We start from the raw sequence: 21,920 nt of genomic DNA, 5'->3' as shown, positions 1-21,920 counted from the left end.
GTCCTCTGACGGTCTTTCGTGTTTCATTATGTTTTTGTAAAATGATATGAATATAATGATGACTATTTGCTAGGAAAGAGGATGTTGGGTGTGGCAAGGGGGACTGGAATGACTCCATAATCAGAGACGTCTCGGTAACGCGAAGATTCAGATCGGCGAAATAAATGACACAATGGGCACGTTCTAAGCATGAGTTAGGTTCTTAACCTATGCACACTAATTATCACACGCTTTGCATCAAGTACTTATTTCGCTTGACTCTGGAAAGACATCTTAGGTAGGTCACTGGACATCACTAGCTGCCACCCGATATATCTCTTACAACCGCAATTATGCTACAGACCAATGACGAGGTGTTATTCCCATCTGGAATTTGTCATATGCCATCTTGAAAAATTGTCTCTGATCAGAACCGAAATCATCCTAAGCCAGTGCAAGTCTCCTTCTATATTCTATATATTCGTTGCTAGTCAGAAAATACGATATCCTTAATAATTGTTGCACTAAACTTCCTGGCCTGTTCTTTCCATCCGCCTACTTCTCTCCCAAACACCTCGTTTAGGTACACGGAGCTTCCACCTTTCCTCAAATCTTCTTTGTGATCTCTGACAATAACTCATCGGGGTCTCAAATGGGTAAACAACCGTAATATATCAACAAAAAATACTTTCACTATAATAATGATAATCACAATGAACACAAAACTCACCAGTGAGAGATATGCGAACGACACCCTGTGTCCTTTCACCGACTCTCCTTGTTGTGAAGCGGCCACAAAGTTGTGACGCACGGCTACGAGCCTAATATTTATCATAATTCAGAAACGTTTCTATATATATATATATATATATATATATATATATATATATATATATATATATATATATATATAGGTAGATAGATAGATAGATAGATAGATAGATAGATAGATAAACAAATAGATAAACAAGAATGTTATTTCATAGAGCGCCATGCTGTGGAAGATGATAGATAGCACCAAATTGCCTAGACTTCACAGGAAGACATTTCAGCCGGGGACACTGGGTTGTTAAACAGAATGATTTAGAATTACTGAAGGTTAAACCCACTGCAATGGAGTAATGATCTGTTAGAATATCATGAACTTGTGTCGTCATGTTATGTCTAGAATAACTACATCATTACAGGAAACAAACAGTTTCTGTTTACCACATTTTTTTAGCGCATGCAAACATTGGTATTCACTCGAAATTTGGTTTGATGTTAGCAAAATGAACTGGAGACATACTAATTTGATCGCCAGGTGATCACCTATCTTTTAAACATTCTTTGATTCAGTTTAATAACCCCAATCTTTCCGTCAAGCTGGGATCATAAGTAATATCACAGATAGGCCCCAGTTGTTCATCCTCCCCTATGAAATGGTAGTTAAACTGTGGGACCTGGATGTGGAAAGGGGGCTGAGGTTTCGGTGCATTACACATGACATAGAGACGAAGGCAACAAGTATGAATATGTACATATGTATATATGTTTATGTCTGTGTATGTATATATATGTATAAGTTGAAATGTATAGGTATGTATATGTGCGTGTGTGGGCGTATATGTATATACGTGTGTATGTGGGTGGGTTGGGCCATTCTTTCTGTTTCCTTGCGCTACCTCGCTAACGCGGGAGACGGCGACTAAGTATAATGAATATATATATATATATATATATATATATATATATATATATATATATATATATATATATATATATATATATATATGTGTGTGTGTGTGTGTGTGTGTGTGTGTGTCTGTGTGTGTGTGTGTGTGTGTAGTGTTAATGAGATGGCCTTGATTAGGGTATTCAGTTGCCCATGCAGTCTCAACAAACATATAAAAAGTTGATGAAATTAAGATTACAATCAAAACAAGAACTTCACATGGAAAAAATGGGTCATGCAATTATCATTAAGACAAAAAAATCATTTAAAGAGCAAATAATTTGTTAAGATTGTAATATGATCTTTGACGTGGGGAGATGGCATTATGAAATGCTATCAAATCGTACAAATACAGTTAGAAGCATTTCAAAGGTCAGTTATAGCAGCTAACTAGCGAAAAATACAACCATGGTGGGTACGTGTACACCATAGTGAATGACAGTGAGAAGCGAGTGCAATAGTGTCACATGACATAGAACCATAATGTGTAAATTTTACTTTTTGTATATTTGATGAAGAAAAATGAACGAAGTAAAATAATTAAATGGTACAACCTAGTTTTCAGTAACATTTGGTTACTCATGTTTCAGTGACATTTGATTGTTTATGAATTTTGATACAATAAAGATACTAAAATCTCAACTCAAAGTAGGAGATGACGCGTAAGCCATCGCTCTCCACACCCTTCCCTGATGCACAGCAGTCTGACCTCAAAATGCCTTGAGGTTTTCATTGTAACTCATGACAATCACTGGACTAATGAACATCAACGGAAACTGCGTTTTCTTCTATCCATGGAATAGTAATGAAGGGAAGATGACTCCTGAAGAATCTTTTGCTAGTATAAGAACAGCATTGTGAACGGGACAAGATCTTCATTTGGGTTACTTCCCCTTGGAACGCAGTGAAGAATCTCTCTCTCTCTCTCTCTCTCTCTCTCTCTCTCTCTCTCTCTCTCTCTCTCTCTCTCTCTCGGGTGTCTATAACAACAAAATATTTAAATTCCCAAAGAATATGGAAACCATTTGCTTCCAATGTAACGAATTTAACAAAATGAATGTAAACTTAACTACAGAAGGTCTTTGATAAAGTAAGCGGAATGTAGATTAACTAAAAACTGTCGCAAATGAGCGAGATTCCAAGAAAATAAGCAAACATCATTTGTATATTATCGTTATTTTTACATCATGGATGTTCATATGTATATACTATCTCGGAGGAGCATGCCCAGTGCCACGGCGCGGGGCCACGCTTGCGCCACCCACTGAATCAATATCCACCCACCTGGACCATTCCCACCGTCCGAACATGTTGCTTCTATTCTTTTCTCCGTTAACCATAACGCGACATATGACTCCCAACTCGAATTTAATTCCGCTATGAAGATGGGGAGACAGAGCACAATTATTCCCAAATTAAACTTCTGAATTCTACTAGCCAGATGCGCGTAGGTCGGTGTTGCGCAACTAGGCTGACGCGAAGGTTTAGGACGTGTTTCTCAGGAGGCGACGGAGCCGCCGGACACCACCTGTTCCCCGGGTAAAACTCCTTCGCCATGCTCGGCACCTGAAGCTTCTTCACCCTTGTCTGCCAACATGAAGGTTAGTAAGTGCATTACAGTGCAATGAACACTTGGGCAAGTAAGAACTTGTGGCCTGAATCAGTAGTTCCGTATTTCCATAGTTTACCACTGTCAGTGCCTTTTTTTTTTTTTTAGGTTAGGAGTGGGTGGTGTTCGTTCATGCACTCAAAAATATTTAGATATTTGAGATATTGTACTGGAAACTTTTGGTCCACATTAAAGTCTTAAGTTCTCTTCAGGAATATCCGAATGGAGGTAGGACTCAGATCTGAGTCCAGACTTGTGAGTGGAGGTAGGGTACAGGTCGGTGAGTGGAGGTAGGGTACAGATCTGTGAATGGAGGTAGAGTCCAGATCTGTGAGTGGAGGTAAAGTACAGATCTGTGAGTGGAGGTAGAGTACAGATCTGTGAGTGGAGGTAGGGTTTAGATCTGTGAGTGGAGGTAAAGTTCAGATCTATGAGATAAGGTAAGTTCAGATCTATGAGATAAGGTAAGTTCAGATCTGTGAGAGGAAGTTCGGTTTCAGTCGTTTGATATTTGTTAAGGAGGCTCTTGGAACCTTATATAAATCTACAACCTAAAGCGATTACGGTGTACATAAAAATCAATTGCAAGTCACACCACATTAAGATTAGATTTCTTATGACCTCGATAGATTACTTTCAACTGAATTCCGCTTACGTTCCTTGACAACATATGCTGAACTATTGTAAGAGAACATGTATAGATTCCTAGTTTACCCTCAGCATTTGCAACCCTGCTTCTAACCACTTTGACCAGCCACTTTTTCTGAAGTATCAGATAAAACGCCCTTTTAAAAGTGTGTAATCAATCTGAAAACAAGACAGTTGTGGATGCATAAATGATGACAAAAAATGGAATTATGAAACTTTAATGGGCTATAATCTATCATCGAACCGCTATGGTATACTTTGATATATTCTCGTATATCTAACAGAAAGTTGATAATGTTTGATTTTCTTTTTTGATCTGTGCTGTTATCACCCGCCAGTGTATTGTACACACACTATGCTCATTCTATGATCGGTAGCACAAAAAAAGAAACAAGGTCTCAAAGGGTCTCTATCAGACCCAGTGGGCTGGTATGACAGACTGCTGCAAAACTGGTTCATTACGTAAACTTCAATACACAGTATTTCACATGGGGTCTTTTACCGACTAGATGCATAAAGTGGATATAGACTCAGAAGTTTAGGTGGTTTGTTATCAGCAATATGGTGTTGTGATTTCTTGCAGGGTTTGTTTGAACCTATCCATTAAAAGGCCCTATTTTTGCACATCATAAGACATGGAGTTCTTTTGCAGTGAAATGTTCTTTTTTGATCTGCAGCCTCTGTGGTATATCTCTGTAGCGGCTTGGGTTTGACATCATGCAGACACTGTATCACTAAATGCCTTCAAACTCGATACGTGCTGACGTCTTTATGTTAATACATGCGATTTTGTAATCACGTCTAACAGTAATTGACAATATTCCTTTCTCAGCCAGTGAAGTTGAACTCACAACTTTCTCATTCGTTTATTATCCTGTAAAATTAGTATTCTATTGTAATTTGCCTTTATACAGGTGTCAGCGTGGGTGTGGGTGGTGTGTATGGCAGCGATGGTGGTGGGAGGTACGGGCAGCGAGCAGCTCCTCAACATAGGCGGCATCTTCCCCATCGGTGGCTCGGACGGCTGGCAGGGCGGTCAGGTGAGCAGCCCGCCCTCTTATACCAGTGTTGTGACAACCCAGGATACCATGCATGCACAGTACATAATCTTTTGTCTTTTCGATTAAAGTTTAATGGTATATGGTGTGGACTGAGGTGATGATGATAATACGAGAGGTATCGTGTTCCAAATAACAGATGAATAGAACAGTTCATATCAAATCCACGAGGAAATGAGGTAAATTAGTCAGATTTAGAATGACTTAAGAAGGGTGACATGATGCTTCAGTGCAACAGAATGAAAATTGGATCGAGGTCTAATGTGTCTGCTGTGAAAACACTGGAAACGGCAGATTATGGATTAGATAACATGGAGAAGGTTAAGTGTCAATGGTAACTCGAGGGGGGGTGATAGTTGAGTATCGTCTCAGCAGGTGGCCACTGAACATGGAGGAAAACGCTGCAACGCGTCTTGGGAGTAAGCTGTTGGTACAGAACTTAAAAAAGATCCTGGATTGGCTTAACAGTGGTGCCATAACTGTAGGAATGAGATGTAAATGTTGTGGAGGCACACGAAGAATGCACTGAGTTAAAGCCACACTGGTATGTGAGCAGAGAAGTGACTTTGGAAAGTATAATGTATATAGGAATAAAATCAAACCAGATTTCGGACAAAGAATAAATCTTAATATCTGTTGAACAGCCAGCTATTAGCAGTCCTCTTTGTTTACTCTCTTACGGTAATCATTAGATACCTGTGAAACTTGATGCAGTGGATCTGTATTATGTAGGCCCGAGTGTGGTTGACAGAACAGATGATAGGAATTCAGTGTAACGTCTCAAGTGCGTTTTGATTTAGAATATCTATTTATATGTATTTTTGGTATGTGAAATATAGATTTTGAACGGACCCCGGAGCAGTGATATCCCCCTTCTCATTTGGCCTGTATATAAGTTTCAGATTAGGAAAATCCGAATGAGAAAATATTACATTATCATTACAATCAAGATAGAACCCTCGTGCTGAGAAAAAAAAAAAACGAAAACATATCAAGATTATGATTAATGGTTAGGAATATTCTTAAGTCTAACAGGTTCATCAAAGTAATCGATGATGCTATGCTGGTACCCTTAACTAATGTGAGGAGTGTGAAGATCTCCAGCAACACCTGCAGTACAGCATGCTGATATATATAATGGTTAGCGCTAATGACGAATCTACGTTCAGTGACAACATTCCCTTCTATTGGCCAGGCGTCAACATTCGGTCTTACCTGTTGTGCAGTCGAGCGCTCGTTTCTACAGTGCCCCTCTCAAATGGATATGTGTGTGTGTGTGTGTGTGTGTGTGTGTGTGTGTGTGTGGTGTGTGTGTGAGCATAAGTTCAGAACGTGTGGATGTTCTCAAGAATATCTGGGCTTGTGTACTTTTATAAGTTCTTAGTGTAAGGTTGCATATGTGGCCATGTACGCGTATATTTCATCTTTCTTGTTTGCAATCCATTGATAATTCGTCTTATGTTTAGTCAATATACAAGAAGAAGGCTTTAGAGAAAACGAATAATTTGTTTGGGAAAGCATCAGAATATTACTAAATGTTAGCATATATAACTTATATAACTTTCATCTAGGTAGAATGGAAAAGTTAACATCCCTTCTACCTGACGTAGGCATGTCAGCCGGCCGCCATGCTGGCTATGGAAGATGTAAACAAACGGCCCGACCTCCTGCCCGGGTACAAGCTCAACCTCGCATGGAATGACTCCCTGGTGAGTTGCTCCTCCTTCTCATACCTCGTGATTCTGCTTTCTTCATTATCATGTTTTTCATATCCTCCAAAGTTATATGGTTTTAGCTCCTCATAACCATGATCTCTTTAGCTTTGTTCTTCATAATCCTGACCACTTGATATGTCATAATTCAGATAGCTAACCCTTCAACCTCAAATCTCATGAAAGTAACTCATGACTCTTGCAACTTTATGTCTCATGATGTTGATATCTCTTTGGCAAGTACAGCCTCATACATGCCTTAAACTGTCTTTCGTAACCTTACACCTCATGTTCCTTGTAACCCATGATCATCACACATCAGTCTTATATCTCCTGACCATTTCAGCCTCACACCTCATTATCCTAACACTTCATGACTTTTCTTTGAAGTCCATTCTAGGAACACCTGAAGATTCGCCCCCAAAGATTCTCTCATTAAGTTAGGTTAAGTCAAGTTTGTCCCGTAACTCATTCGCATTCAACCTCATCTAACCTAACCTGGCCTAACTGGGGGAATGAGAGGAACCAAATAGTTAGAGATTTTTTTTATGGTAACCTAATTTGAGCGCCGAGCCTCCGGCACACGACCACAGTAACGTTTTGTGTTGTGTTGTTGAGTGCGAGCCAGGTCTTGGTGCAGCAGTGATGTACGACTTGCTCTACAACCCTCCCACCAAGCTGATGCTCCTCGGCGGCTGCTCCACCGTGTGCACCACCATCGGTGAGGCTGCCAAGATGTGGAACCTCGTTGTGGTAAGTTTCTCTACATCCGGCACAATGACTTGTCACATACCCTCTGCTGTATCCACTATTTAGGGAACATTGTACTGATGAATTCCGCTTCATCCTCTGCCTTTTCTTACATCACATACCCTCTACTGTATCCCTTACTTTATGAGACCTGATGATAGCAAGGTCAACTATATTCTCTGTTCTCTCACTTGCCCTCACATATGTTTGCTAATTAGACCTCTCGTTGTGCTGTATTTTTCTGCATATCCCGTGACAGAATAGCGAAGTTATTTATTAATGTCTCTGATTGTATGAAAACCTGAGGCAAAGCCTGCTTTGTAACTGTATTGAGTTCCTTCTAGATGTGGTAATTTGATATTACAGTCAAGATCTGTCATATTCTCACACATCCAAATTTCTAATGACAAGACATTGTTACGAACTGCAGGATAATTCCAGCTAGAATTTACGTATTCATCGCTTACATCCATTAAACGAACCTTCGTATTATGTATACTTGTTTTGTCTTTAACTCTGTACCTGTCGTCTATCGTTGACTGATTGACTGTGTATCTGTTGTACCTCTGGCTAACTGTTTGTACCTGTTGTAAGCTGGGCCACCTGTGTGTGTCTAATGCATCTCGCACCGCAGCTATCATACGGGTCCAGCTCGCCGGCCCTCTCTGATCGGCAACGGTTCCCGACGTTCTTCCGAACGCATCCCTCAGCCACCGTCCACAACCCTACCAGAATCAGGGTCATGCAGAAGTACAACTGGTCTCGCGTCGCTATCATCCAGCAGGCCGAAGAGGTCTTCATATCGGTAAACTTAACAGATTTTTTCCGTTTTTTAATTTGATGTAGTTTTCTCATACATTATGAATTATTCCAGCTCAAAATTGGCAAGAGATTCAGAAATTTGATCTATAATTCTAACGAATAGTATGTTTGCTTTTACATAGCATCAGATTAATGAAGTCGAATTTGATCGTAGCAGGTGAGAAAAGGGAATGAGTAGATCTGAGTTAAAGCAAAAATTCATTTGAGAAAGTATTGATACAAATGTTTTATCTGGCAAAACCTAGAGGTCATAAGGCAGTGGAGAATTTTGTTAAACCCCCTCCGTCTCTGACTGATACCATGCATGATGTGCGGTGCAGACGGTGGAGGACCTGGAACTGCGGTGTAAGGACGCAGGCATCGAGATCGTGACGCGCCAGAGCTTCCTCACCGACCCGACCGACGCTGTCAGGAACCTCAAGCGGCAGGATGCAAGGATCATCGTCGGCCTCTTCTATGTCAACGCCGCCAGGAGGGTCCTCTGTGAGATATATAAGAATACCCTCTATGGCAAGAGCTACGTCTGGTTCTTCATTGGTACGTATCTCCTAACACATTTGGTAAGCAATGTAAAACAATGTAAATCGTAGCTTACGGTAGAAATTTATGTAAAATTATTGCTTGAAAATCTGCCGAAATATACTTAACAACTACCACTGAGTAATTAATTGGATGTTATCTGTGATGCGGCTTGAACAAGGTCAAGAAGTGGTCTTGGTGTTTGTTAACGACAACTTGATGTTTATGACAGTACGTTAAATTAAAATCTCAGCCAAGATAACTACTGAAGGTTCAGTACATGATTCTGCTCAAATGTGTCATACTTCGTGAGGTGTATGGGGTTAGGTGGGTAGGTGATCTTTGGGGTATGGTACTGAGAGATTCGTTATCGCAGGCTGGTATGAAGACAGCTGGTTCGAGAACCACCTGCAGGAGGAGAACCTCAACTGCACCCGGGAAGAAATGAGGATGGCAGCAGAGGGTCACCTCACCACTGAGGCACTCATGTGGAACAAGGACAACGAGAAAACCATCTCTGGCATGGTAAGGAACCTCACCTGCGGGTACCCTGTCCTCTCCTCACACTGCGCCACTGAAGTATGTGGACATTTCGTAACACTAACTGTAGTTATACATTAAAAGAAATACATTCTAACTTGGCCACAATTTATCATAGTTTGGTTACAATCTATCATAGTCTGAATTTATAAAACTTTACCGTAACGTGAATGAGGTAGGTCAGTAGACTTTACCATTGGTCAGTTTTGACAAATTATTCAAAATCCGTAGGTCATTGTATACATAGAAAACGAAAGTCCGTAGGTCACTATATACAGAGATAACGAGCTGTTCTCCTTGCGGAGAGACATTCAAGGCTGTCACTCAACAGACGGCGGGAGGCTTCCGACGGCGACTGAACCAGGCCCTCATAGAGCGAGGCTACGAGAACCAGAGTAACCCCGTCGGCTACCAGGTAACATACGCTCGCCACGCCCGACACTTTTTTCACTTGCATTAAATGACTCCAGTTAGATATTCAACAATTTCTATAATAAGCTTAGTAAGGTGATTATCATCATATGAAATAAAAGTTTCTTCGAGCATGATTCGTCTAGTTCTTACTCCATCAGGTGTTATCAGACATGAATTATAATGAAAGGGAATTATCAACATAATCTTATCTTCCTCTTCAGGAAGCTCCTCTAGCCTACGATGCCATTTGGAGTGTGGCGCTCGCCCTCAATAAAACCATGGAGAGGCTGGCGGCAGTAAACCGGTCCATCGAAGAGTTCACCTACACCAACAAGGAGATCGCCGACGAGTTGTACAAGGCCATGAACGCCACACAGTTCCTGGGTGTGTCTGTAGGTATCAAATTAAACTTCATCGCTCAGGTATTAGTCAGGGAAGTAAGTCAGGAAACTCTGATGAACCGGAACCTTCATGTCAAAACAATTTTTGAAGCTTCATATGAAATACTTTACGTCGTAAATGAATGACAATACATTGCAAGATTTCCAAGAGGAAATTACGTTTCAGGGACGAGTGGCATTCAGCAATGACGGTGACAGGATAGCATGGACACAGGTGGAGCAGATGATCGACGGCCGATATCATAAGCTAGGCTACTTTGATGTACAGACGGATAACCTCACGTGGTTCAACAGAGAACGCTGGATAGGTAGGAGTTATGTCTCGTGTTCAGTATTGCCGATGATTAAACATTTTGTATACAATACTGCTGAGAGTAAAGGTCTTGTGTATGGTATTGTAGATAATTAAAGGTCTTGTGGACGGCATTACTGAGAATTAAAGGTCTTGTATGCATATTTCTGAGGGATTGCTGAGAAATAAACATCTTATGTACAGTATTGCTGAGAATTAAATGTCTTATGTATGGTGTTGATAAGAATGACACATTAACTGGCGTTCGTTGTTTACGCCTCCCTGTGGGGAAGACAAAGATATGATGGCCAAGGGACTGTATCAGTGTGAACCGTGTGTCAGTTGTATGTTGCTCGTTATCATAATCTTGCGTGGTTCAGTTGGTGATATGGCTAGTTATCTAACTGGCTACGTGGCTGGGTATATACCCACTGACTATGTTGAAGTAAACCTATGACCTCAGTGGTGATATTAGTAATGAACCTCTGATGATGTTAGTGACCTCCTCGCTGGTGATGTTAGTGATGTCTCCTCACCGGCTAGTGATACGTTGCAGGTGGGAAGGTGCCGCAGGACCGGACCATCGTAAGGCGGCAGCTACGTACCGTATCCCTCGGTCTCTTCATCAGCATGTGTACCATTAGCACCGTCGGGGCTGCATGGGCCATCCTCCTCCTCGCCTTCACCTTCGTCCACAGGCATCGACGGTACGTGTGCCACAGGTATCGACGGTATATGTCCCACTAACCACACACGGTGCATATCATAATGACCACGTACATAGAGACCTGGTATCTTGTTAACTATTGATAGTCAACGGTGAACACATCGTGGCGGGCAAGACTTCAAAGGCATCAATGGCAAATGTTTAAGTAGGAGAGCCAAGGAGCTTGTGTTTAACTTCTGTTAAGTAGTTTATGTACTTGAAAACTGAAGTTCTTGTCCAACTGAAAGCTAAGGAAAGGCTACACACCCACTCCTAAACAGCAATACACCAGACAATTACCATTCGAGAGCTACACACCACTGCCATCCAAGAACTCACCATACACCACCAACGTCACAACAAACCCTTTACAATTCACGACACCATCACTACGCCAGCAGCTGACCCCACACCACCATCACCAGGCTGATCCAGCTGTCGCATCCGGCCTGTAACAACATCACGCTGGTGGGCATCATCATCTGCCTAGGGTCCATCTTCCTGCTGGGTTTGGACGGGCAGTTCGTCAGCCAGCAACAGTTCCCGACTGTGTGTGGCCTACGAGCCTGGTGCCTCTCGCTCGGCTTTACCCTCGCCTATGGCGCCATGTTCTCCAAGATCTGGCGCGTCCACAGACTCACCACCAAAACTAAAATGGAGAATAAGGTAACAAATCAACAGTCTGGGTTTTCGGAAGCGAAAAAAGGTTTAGCATATCCACAAGTACCTGTGCCTGTATATGTAGCAAAATATTATGAATGACTGTAATGTGAATTCTCAATTCCGAAGTTCTGATTCGTAAACAGTCCAAAAAGCTTTCAATCTTGCTTTAGTTACTATTAGGGAAAATAAATAATTTGTAAATTTCTTAGACCTTAGATTCTTGTTTGTATCCATTCAACACATAGATTAATACTCGTCCTTATCTCATCCCATGGTCCTAACTTCCCTTCTATTGTTTCGTGGTGATGACTTGTGGTGGTGGTGTAGCGCGTAGAGCCTTGGAAGCTGTACCTGATGGTGGGGAGCTTCGTGGTGGTAGACGTGATAGTGCTGAGCGTCTGGCAGTGTGTGGATCCCCTGCAGAGGACGCTTGAGGTGTTCCCGCTCGAGGTGCCCAAAGATACAGTGGAGGATGTCAAGATCAAGCCCGAGCTTGAGCACTGCGAGAGCCACCACAACACCATCTGGCTGGGTGAGGACTGGACGGGGAGGGGTCTTTCCTTATGATTATCTTCTCCCAGCATTACCTGTCAGGCACACTCGTCATTTATCTCTCTGTATGTTGTCACACACACACACACACACACACACACACACACGCGCGCGCGCACTGTTGACACTTACGAATAGCATAGATTTCAGAATATATCAGTAATATTCTCAGATGTCCCTCTCCCCTTAGTTTACGATTCCCTATCCTATATTGAGGCATTGCTCTATTGAGGTGACGTTCAAATACATCAGTACGGCTGTTGTTTGTAGCGTAGGCAATGTCGGATGAAGCTCTGTGAAGGCTGTAAAGTTGATGATCCACAGGATATACTGTTTATAAGAACAGACCTTTCTACAATCTTACAGAACTCTAAAAAATCATGTAAATATATATATACGACTACGAGGATCTTTGTCTCATCCTCGTTCCCTCACTCAGGTCTGCTGTACGGCTACAAGGGTCTGCTTCTCATCTTTGGTCTCTTCCTGGCCTACGAGACGCGCAGCATCAAGCTCAAGCAGATCAACGACTCCAGACTGGTACGTCCATCCTCCTGAAGCCAAGTGCCGTTCTTCCGTAGCTTTGCCCTGATATTGTCCGCCATCTTGGAAGACAGTCGTGGAAAAGAAAAATATATAAATGCCAGTTTCCTGAGCGAATGCAGAATGTCTCTCTTTGTCATTCTCTCCGCACCATCACTTAATGTCATACTCACCACAGAAACACACTACCAAACTCATCTCTTTTGCATTGTACATAGAGCTAGATAAAGCTAAATTCACTTTACCATCAATAAACACTTCTTTACCATATCCTTGATAGATCCAAATTTACCTCACCTAAACAAACACATCTTTAACACAACCTCGACAAATGCATCTTCACTTCAAAGCAATGCCTCTGGAACCTGTTTCATCAGCAGTTCACTGCTCACTTCCCTCTCACCACAGCAGTGTTGTCAGATATTCGCTATACCTAACGCCAGAACTGTCCATACCTTATGACGGCTCATCGTCCTCTGTTTTTCGCTACAGTATGATCAGTTCATTCTACATCCTCACTTTACATTAAACATCATTACAATAATCAGGTGGTGGTGAGAATGTAGTATAAGGTTGTGATTGAAGGTTTTGGTGAGGATATGGTATGAGGCTGTGATGCAGGTGGTGGTAGGGATAGAGTACGAGGCAGTAATGAAGGTGTTGGTGATGTGGTATGAGGCAGTAATGCAGGCGGTGTTGCAGGTGGGGATGAGCATCTACAACGTGGTGGTGTTGTGCCTCATCACGGCGCCGGTCATCTTGGTCATTTCTGCTCAGCAGGACGCAGCCTTCGCCTTCGTCTCCCTCGCCATCATCTTCTGCTGTTTCCTCTCTATGGCACTCATCTTCGTCCCCAAGGTAAGCCCACCGTGTCACCGTCACCCAGAACAGCACTGCATCATCAGTATATTCTATAACCCATGATATTTTCTATCATTTTTGGAAATCTTTAGATGAACCTTCACGCCATGAAAATAATGCTTTACAGTATCTTTGATGCGACAAAATAACTGATCTCATAAATTCTGATTACGTATTAGTAGTAAAATGGAAGTTGTACATTTCGTATAAAGCTTTGTATGTACGTGTGGTAGATCGTGGAAGTGGTGCGTCACCCCGGGGAACGCGTCGACTCCACAGGGGACAGTGCCCCTAGCAAGGAGGAAGAGGAACGCTACCAAAAACTCCTCCACGAAAATGAGGACATGCAAAGACTCATCGCCGAGGTACCGCCACTTCACCTCATACATAAACCGCTCACTAATTTTCGAATATAACAATTATAACACTCACGTAATTATAGACCCATTTACTTCAATGTGCAATTATTCACTTCCGTTAATCATAGACCATCAGAGTACGATGATAGCACCTTGGTTTCTTCTTTTTTTCAACTAACATATGATTTATGAATGCCACTATACGGACAAAGAGGGTAAAATTCAGTACACAAGAAATATTCCAAAGACTGTATGACAAGAGTTACAGCAATGTGCGTTTGTGTGTGTTCGTCCACAGAAGGAGGAGAAGATTCGGCTGTTGAAACTGAAGCTTCAGGAGCGAGCGGCCATCAGGAGCCGAGAGCAGGCCGAGAACCACGTCACCGTGCCAGACCCCACACACCAAATGCGCCTCCGGCAGGGAGGTACGTACACCTCACTACCTGAGGATGGACCATGTGTGAACCTGGCCGGGGTACCTGGGTTGTTCGTACGTAATATGGGTGAGGGGTATGTACATGGGTGTGGCCCGTGTTCGTACATGGGAGCGTTCTTAAGTGGGAGTGTGGACGTTGGTGGGATGTGTTTACAAAGGAAACCTGTGATGGTGAACGTAGCTGTGTGTGTGTGTGTGTGTGTGTGTGTGTGTGTGTACGTGGGGGGAGGGGGGATGTCACAAAGTTCTCTCCTAACCTAATGTGTCTTTTTATCAGGTTTAGGTATGATACGTTGCCAGGTCTCAGGTGTAGGTATAGTAGATTGCAAAGCCTCAGGCGTACCTGTGTCTCCCTCACAGGGTCCGAGGACAGCCACAAATATACTCTGCCCTTACTCACCGCCGACATAGAGCTGTGTTATCGTAGTAAGTAAGATTACCGGTTGGCAATCTCACTGTAGCCAGCGTCACACTGCCTCAACAGGCCGTTGCACACACTGCAGCCAGTGTCACATCGCCTCACCAAGTCTTTGCACACACTGTTGTCACAACTCCTCGCCAGGCCTCTGCACACATTGCTGCCAGCGTCACATAACTTCACTAGGCATTTGCACGCAATGTAATCAGCGTCACACACCGCTTCACATTGCTTCGTCACACCTCTACATCAAGCTTTCATTACACCCTGCATCCAGTGCCACACCACTTCACTAAGCTTTGTAATACACACCGTAACCAGGACAACACCGCCTTGCCAGACCTCGATACACACACACACACACACACGCACACACACACACACACTAGCCAGCCAACCAGTCAGTACTGGATCGTCACTCATCGATCACCCCTGTCACCTTATTTTGAGTAGCCTTGACGGTAATGTAAGAAAAGAGGACATGATTCACACAAGTAAACTGATTGTTACATAGATTAGAAATGATCTTCATGCGTGATTCAACTAATACCAGCTCCTACATCAGTACAACACGGGAAACCATTTATTTGGCTAATGCAACTGAAAAAAAAAAATACTGTCAAAGTCATAATTTGCATAGATGTTACTAATTTTTATAGTTCCAGATACACAGATACAGGAGTCTGTTAACATGGTTCCTCCGCCAACAGGTGGCCGACCCGCTGTTAGAATCGTCACTCCAGAAACCTCGGCAGCAGACGACGCCATGGTGCCCAGGATCAACTTCGACATCTCCGAGTCGTACCTGTGAGGCCAGCCTCCGCTCGCCCAGGCAACCAGCCTCGCCTCGGGCGCGCGTCCGCTACGGAGACGATGAGTTCCCTTGCTAAGCAAAGTGTCCTGTGTGGGGGGGTAGTACCGTTCTTTTCACCACACCGAGGAGGACACATCTCGTGTTCTCGAGACTGTGATCCTCCCTCAAGAGATCTTATCTCTGACGATACGTTCTGGAGGACGTAAAGTATCTTTGAAGAACGTGTCTCTGAGATCGTGTCCTCGATGGTAGTGGTGCTGTTCTCAGTTATGCGGGAACATTGTGCAATAACTAATCCCTAGTAGGAGCCAGGGCTAAAATATTCACAAATGATCCCAATGAAAACGGTAGCTGACGTCAGGTGTCTTTGTGACAGTGGTTCATTACTTATAGGATGGTTTTGCCAGTGGTTAGTCATATGTTGGGTTTCCTCGTGACGTTCAGAATATGTCTTTAACACTCTAGTTCATCATATGTCTGTCGTCCTTGACCGTGGCTCATCATATGCTAAGGACGGAAGTCATAGAATCCAGGCCTTATCAAAACATACGTACATAGGGCTAACGAGGCAATTAAGTAATGAGAGAGGAAGAATTAGTACCTTTTGAGGAAGTGAAAGACCTGCCTGTTTCAGTGAGACAGATCTCATAGCTATTCGAAAAGACATGACAAGTTAGAAGGCCTCGGGAACAGATGTTATATCTGACCAAGAGTGGGTCACGCGAGCCTGTACAGCTACAAGTTTAACAAACGATTTGTAACATCGGCTATTTTGGATGGTTGTCCTGGTTAACAGGCTTAGTTTTAAAAAGAACCACCCAAGGACCAACCCTGCCAAGTTTGGTTCAAATTGGCTCAATAGTTTCAGAGGAGAAGATTATAATACGGGAAATTGATAGACGAACACCAAGGGATGGTGAAAGCTCCCATGGCCCTTAGCCAGCCAAACTTAAAAGAAATATCTATACGTGGAATCAAGTCACCTAGCGTGATACTGTGCGATGATTCACTCGTTCATATGTGAGCCTGTGTCATTCATTCGATGGTCTTGTGGCGAGTAAGGCTCAATTCAAAGATTAACTTATTTCAAGGTTGAACTGACATTGTATGTGGTATCAGTTTATATTGTAGCGGTTCGTTTCAGTGATGTAAAACTGACGCTTTCCCAGAGATGCTTCGCTTCACAATTTTGAGGCCACAGTAGCTTGGGACCAGCATATATATTGTAACGGTTCATAAGGTAAAAATGACGTATATTGCCAGAGATGTTGCTATCGTGTGCAAGAATGTGTGGCTCAAGATCAGTCAGGACCTGTGTCGACGAAGATGCCGCTGACCTCAGCTAACGCTTGCTGGAACAATGATCTGCGATGAAAAATTGCGATAAAAAGTTACCATAACAGTTACCCTAAGAAAAAATGCAAAAAAAAAGAGAAAAATATTGCAATATTTAGGAGCCTATTCTTCTAAAGTTTTCTTACCTTTTTGTCTTTATTTTTTGAAAATTGAAGAACAACTTCTCACGACTACAACATGAAAATTAGATCGATAAAGTATTTCCATGTATCTTAAGGAGCTATACTAACTTACGGTGAATGACTGTTGTATTAGAGGTATATGAAATTTAGATGTCGACTATATAAATTAACACGAATATAACATGACCATAAATCGTAAACGTAAAGGTTTTAATATGATTTTTTTGACATTTATAAAACAAAACCTCAACATTCAAAATTTCCTTATCTTTCGTACAGTCATCTTGTTTGGTTCAGTAGTCGAGTTGTTTTTTGTGCATTTCGGATGTATATTATGTGTGGCGTCTTATTTGAAAACCAAATACGATAAGTTTGACAATCTTTATAGTATATTAAGCACGTATATATCAATCATAGGTTAGTTTGGTATTCATGTGAAAAGCTGCGAGAAAGTCACATAGTTAGAGAGTGTACTTGTGCCTTGGTCTCGTTTCCAGATTGATTAAAACTCGATTTCTATGACTTGTTCACGAACGCCACAAACAACCCACTAAGCAACACTGTGCATCATGACTTTCTGTAATTCTGACTGGCCTCACATGTACCCAGAATCTAATTTTCTATCATACAGAATAGCTTCATGTGTACCCAAAAATGAACCATCTGTGACATGGTGTAACAAAAATATGTACCTCCCAGTTGCGCGGAAAGTGTTTGAGAACCTTCCAAATGTGGGAACAGTATATGTGAACTCCACTACCTCAACACCGAGGATGTAAATAGTGTCTTAAGAACCTCTGTCAAGTGTATGAATGAGGGTGTAGACACGCCTGACCCCAAGTGTAAATGCCACAGCCTCATTTTGATTCGATAAGTTCACGTACCCAGAGGTTAACTACCTTTTCATCGTTCCCATTTGCCTTATTCGTACCCTAGAAATTAGAGAAATTAGCTATCTGTTTACTATACTAATTACACAAGGAATTAACTGTCCTCTTTTATCATACTAGCCTAATAAGCAGCTATTCATCAACGTGTCGTATATACCAAAAACTACGTTTTCCTTTTTCTACTTATCGTCATCCATACCCAAAACCTAATATAATCCCGAAAAGAAATATATTCAGTCGACAGTTGGCAGAACCAATGTGTCTGAATAGCTACTCAAACGATTCACAGTGACGTCACATTACCTGCTAACGATATCATCTTTATGTCATCGCGAGGCAGCAACACATACCATCCTCACACACCTGTACCATGAATGCAAAATAATGAGCAAGTAAACGTCGGCCAACCAGAGTAGTTAACTATCATATATGGCTCGGCACTTGACACAAATTACAAACCAAGTTTTACGCGTTTATAATCTTACAATGATACTTAAAAACGCTATCACTGGCGAGCGACTCTAATAAATACGTCTACCTCTTTACTATCATTCGCATCAAACTGATTTTCATTATCGACGTACCCATCTTTATTACACCCAACTTCACTATTTGCACAATGGCGAGGTTCTCAAACACTCTCCACACACTCGGAAGCCAAGTTCCCGCTCGCTCTCCGCACATTCTAGAGACTCCCTCTCCCTCTGCACAGTCAAGAGGATCTCATACTATATTCGCACAAGTTGAAGAGTTTTCACACTTAATTCTCCTTACAAGCACATCAGTTATTCACCTTCTCAGAAGAGCTTCTCAAAGATGAGGATCATAGACATTTTAGAGTCATACAACTCGATGTATTTCACAATGAAGGATTCTTTCGAACACTTTACGAGTGGTGACGTGAATTTAAGATCCTTCGGAGTGTTGACACAGACTGCTGCTTCCATCGTACTCACGGCTGGCACTGCTCACGATGCACAAGGATCTGTACGGAGTAGTGCAGTCCTACTCCGTGAGATAATGTAAACCATGTACAATCATTCATTTTTTTTTACTGGGGGAACGTTGCTACTCTGGGGTTGATGCCTGCGATGCAGATTATTTCTCTGGGGTTATTTGTGGTCACGTAAACTAGTGCCAGCACACAATACTATCTGACTCTTTAGGTTTGTAGGTTTCAATCCTCCTCATGTTGCATATTTAGTGTCGTGTTTTATGTATCTTATAAAGAACACAAAAGGTGTTTGATTGAAGGCTTGTCGTCGCCCTGGCGTTTTCGCGCTTACTGATAACGTTTAGGTATGCAAGTTGGTCAGGAAGCGTTAAAAGACACTGACACATTTGGCAAAACTGATCCTTAAACATTGATAGTCATATTAAGAGCACTATAATGCCCCAGAACCTGTTTATACGGAGTGATAGGAAGTAGAATAAGGATACATGACACTTTTCCCCTGACTGATCATAAAGTCTCTTCTCTACCTCTTGTGTCTGTGTCGGGCTTTTATAAACTATTCCTTCCGTTAATTCCTTGTGGCCTGAACGTAAAATGTATGTAACACAGCAGCTCTTGAGGTTTTAGCCAATACCTCCTTAGGTCAAAGCAGTCGTCAACTGAGGAGGAATTGCCAACAAGGGCATGGTGTGGGAGCGGCCAGGCGGCTTCTGTATGCCACCCAACCACTTGCTTCCCCTGACAACTGATCAGCACCTTCATTACAGTGTTATGCGAATTGTTATGAAGATTCATATAATTACATTGTATATTTGTATGCAATGTTATGGCGAAGCCATGGAGGCTCCATATCACATTGCTGTCGTAGCTTCGTTAAGTCTTCATTTATGTATTTTCTTAATACATGTACTGCCATAGTATACCCACATAGCAATGCCCAACCGATCTCCAACTTATAACCTAATGTCATATGATCTACATGTAGCGGCCTGATACCTTATAGTTAAACACTATGTATCATAAACCTCAAAGTCAGTCACACACTTGTGCTCACACCCCTGGCAGACCACCGTTCGTACACCAGACCATGAACACTGAACACATCCTATTAGTGTACAAATCACGTCCACTACTCAGTAATAATCCTAATGTTTCCAGTAAATGTGAATTTGATATTGATACAGGACTGTGCTGAATACCTGTTGTTCTATGAGATCTTAGATCCACCTGTGTGTAAATGAATCCATGATGATCGTATAACGTTTCTTGTGTATACATCATCATTGTGTTTACTCGTCAACCACTATATTGTATCTGGCAATAAGTATGTACGTAGTATGTAATGATATCAGTCTCTTAACTGATATGATTATATCGTTTGATAATTGAGACATGATGTAACAAAGGGTTAGTAATCACTGGTGCACATACTGGCACTATCAGTATGACAACCCTAGTTCTCGCACTCGTACTCTCAGTATACTAGCCTGGTGCACATACTGTTACTCTCAGTATGATAGTCTGCTCCACATATGGGTGCTCTCAGTATGATAATCAGATGCACATACTAGTACTTTCAATATGACAGCCTCATGCACACTCTGGTACTGTCAGTATGATACTGTGGTATCACTCAGTGTCATACTCTCGTGCACACACTGGTACTCTCAGTATGCACAGCATAGTGTTTCCGTACTTCCTGCATCTCGTTTTCCTAATCTTACTGATGGACTGTACGTGCAGACAGACGCACACCTGTGGCTGCCAATATTATGTACCGAAACTTCGTCATTGGGACTAAGGCGGACTGACGAGTCTTCGTTCAAACTGTATCGTCGCATTTGTCAAATCAATTTACATTTCAGTTTTAAGATGGATGTCATCCAGCTGATAGTGTGGTGAGGCAGACTTACTTGGTTGGTTATGTGGGGTTGATTTGGATCTCTCGACTGCTAGGGGTCATTAAGGCTGCCAAATCATCAGTCATAACCAACAGACTGATAACCCTGAAGTCATGAATTTCAGGTGATCAAGGTGATTATCAGACCACATGCTCTCATACTGTATATATGAGCTTTCTGAGGCATAGGTTCATATTGTCAAGAGATGAACTTGCTTGTGAAGCAATGGGAAATTACATTGATAGTCGTGTTTTTGAATGTGTACTTTTAATGTGACAGACAATCTTACCTGGTGAGATGAAGGACTGGTTAAAATAGCCATAAGACATAATCCTCGGTGTCTGGGGTCACATGTTTCTGATACCTTTTATATGATCTCTTTCTGTTTCATTACATATTAGTAGAAGTATTTCACAGTAAGATTGTATCTCATATGGCAGCCAGTTAAAAGAAAATGTCACTGGGTTTATCAGTTGTTAACCCTAAACAAGTAGGACTATTTCTAGTTTTATTTTTTCTTATTTCAAGATAAAAAAATCTGCATATTCATGGCTGATTTCAACCCAGCTGAGGCTCAGACTTCTTAACTATGTTAACATGGCTGTTTCCACGTGATGATCAAGAGCATCACTACTTACTCCTTAGTGATATGAAGTTGAAGATGACATGCCGGAGAAAATACTAAGATTTAAGTCTGTGTATATATATATATATATATATATATATATATATATATATATATATATATATATATATATATATATATATATATATATATATATATATATATATATATATATATATATATATATATATATATATATTAGTAAGAGATAAGACACCTCACAAAGTGAGATCTGATTCCATGATATCTGGATGGTAGGAA

The 21,920-nt window shown here is 41.7% G+C and overlaps 1 protein-coding gene across 2 annotated transcripts; it reads left to right on the top strand.

Moving 5' to 3' along the window:
* Window positions 1-2,983: 2,983 nt before the first annotated feature.
* GABA-B-R1 (gamma-aminobutyric acid type B receptor subunit 1) lies at window positions 2,984-21,851 on the top strand. 2 transcript variants are annotated; one of them, XM_071693826.1, is made up of 19 exons: window positions 2,984-3,294; window positions 4,865-4,990; window positions 6,619-6,717; window positions 7,339-7,473; window positions 8,105-8,275; window positions 8,613-8,829; window positions 9,188-9,336; window positions 9,683-9,766; window positions 9,987-10,157; window positions 10,333-10,474; window positions 11,015-11,165; window positions 11,590-11,830; window positions 12,155-12,359; window positions 12,819-12,919; window positions 13,625-13,780; window positions 14,017-14,148; window positions 14,441-14,567; window positions 14,939-15,004; window positions 15,707-21,851. In XM_071693826.1, exons 1-19 carry the CDS (start codon window positions 3,289-3,291, stop codon window positions 15,805-15,807), a joined length of 2,580 nt encoding a protein of 859 aa, XP_071549927.1. In that variant the 5' UTR covers window positions 2,984-3,288; the 3' UTR covers window positions 15,808-21,851. The 2 variants fall into 2 exon arrangements, with proteins under 2 accessions (XP_071549927.1, XP_071549928.1); XM_071693827.1 differs by lacking the exon at window positions 14,939-15,004.
* The last annotated feature ends 69 nt before the right edge of the window (window positions 21,852-21,920 follow it).

This window comes from Panulirus ornatus, chromosome 56 (genome assembly GCF_036320965.1).
Source record: "Panulirus ornatus isolate Po-2019 chromosome 56, ASM3632096v1, whole genome shotgun sequence".
Taxonomy (NCBI): Eukaryota; Metazoa; Arthropoda; class Malacostraca; order Decapoda; family Palinuridae; genus Panulirus; species Panulirus ornatus.
This window is presented reverse-complemented; position numbering and strand designations above follow the sequence as displayed.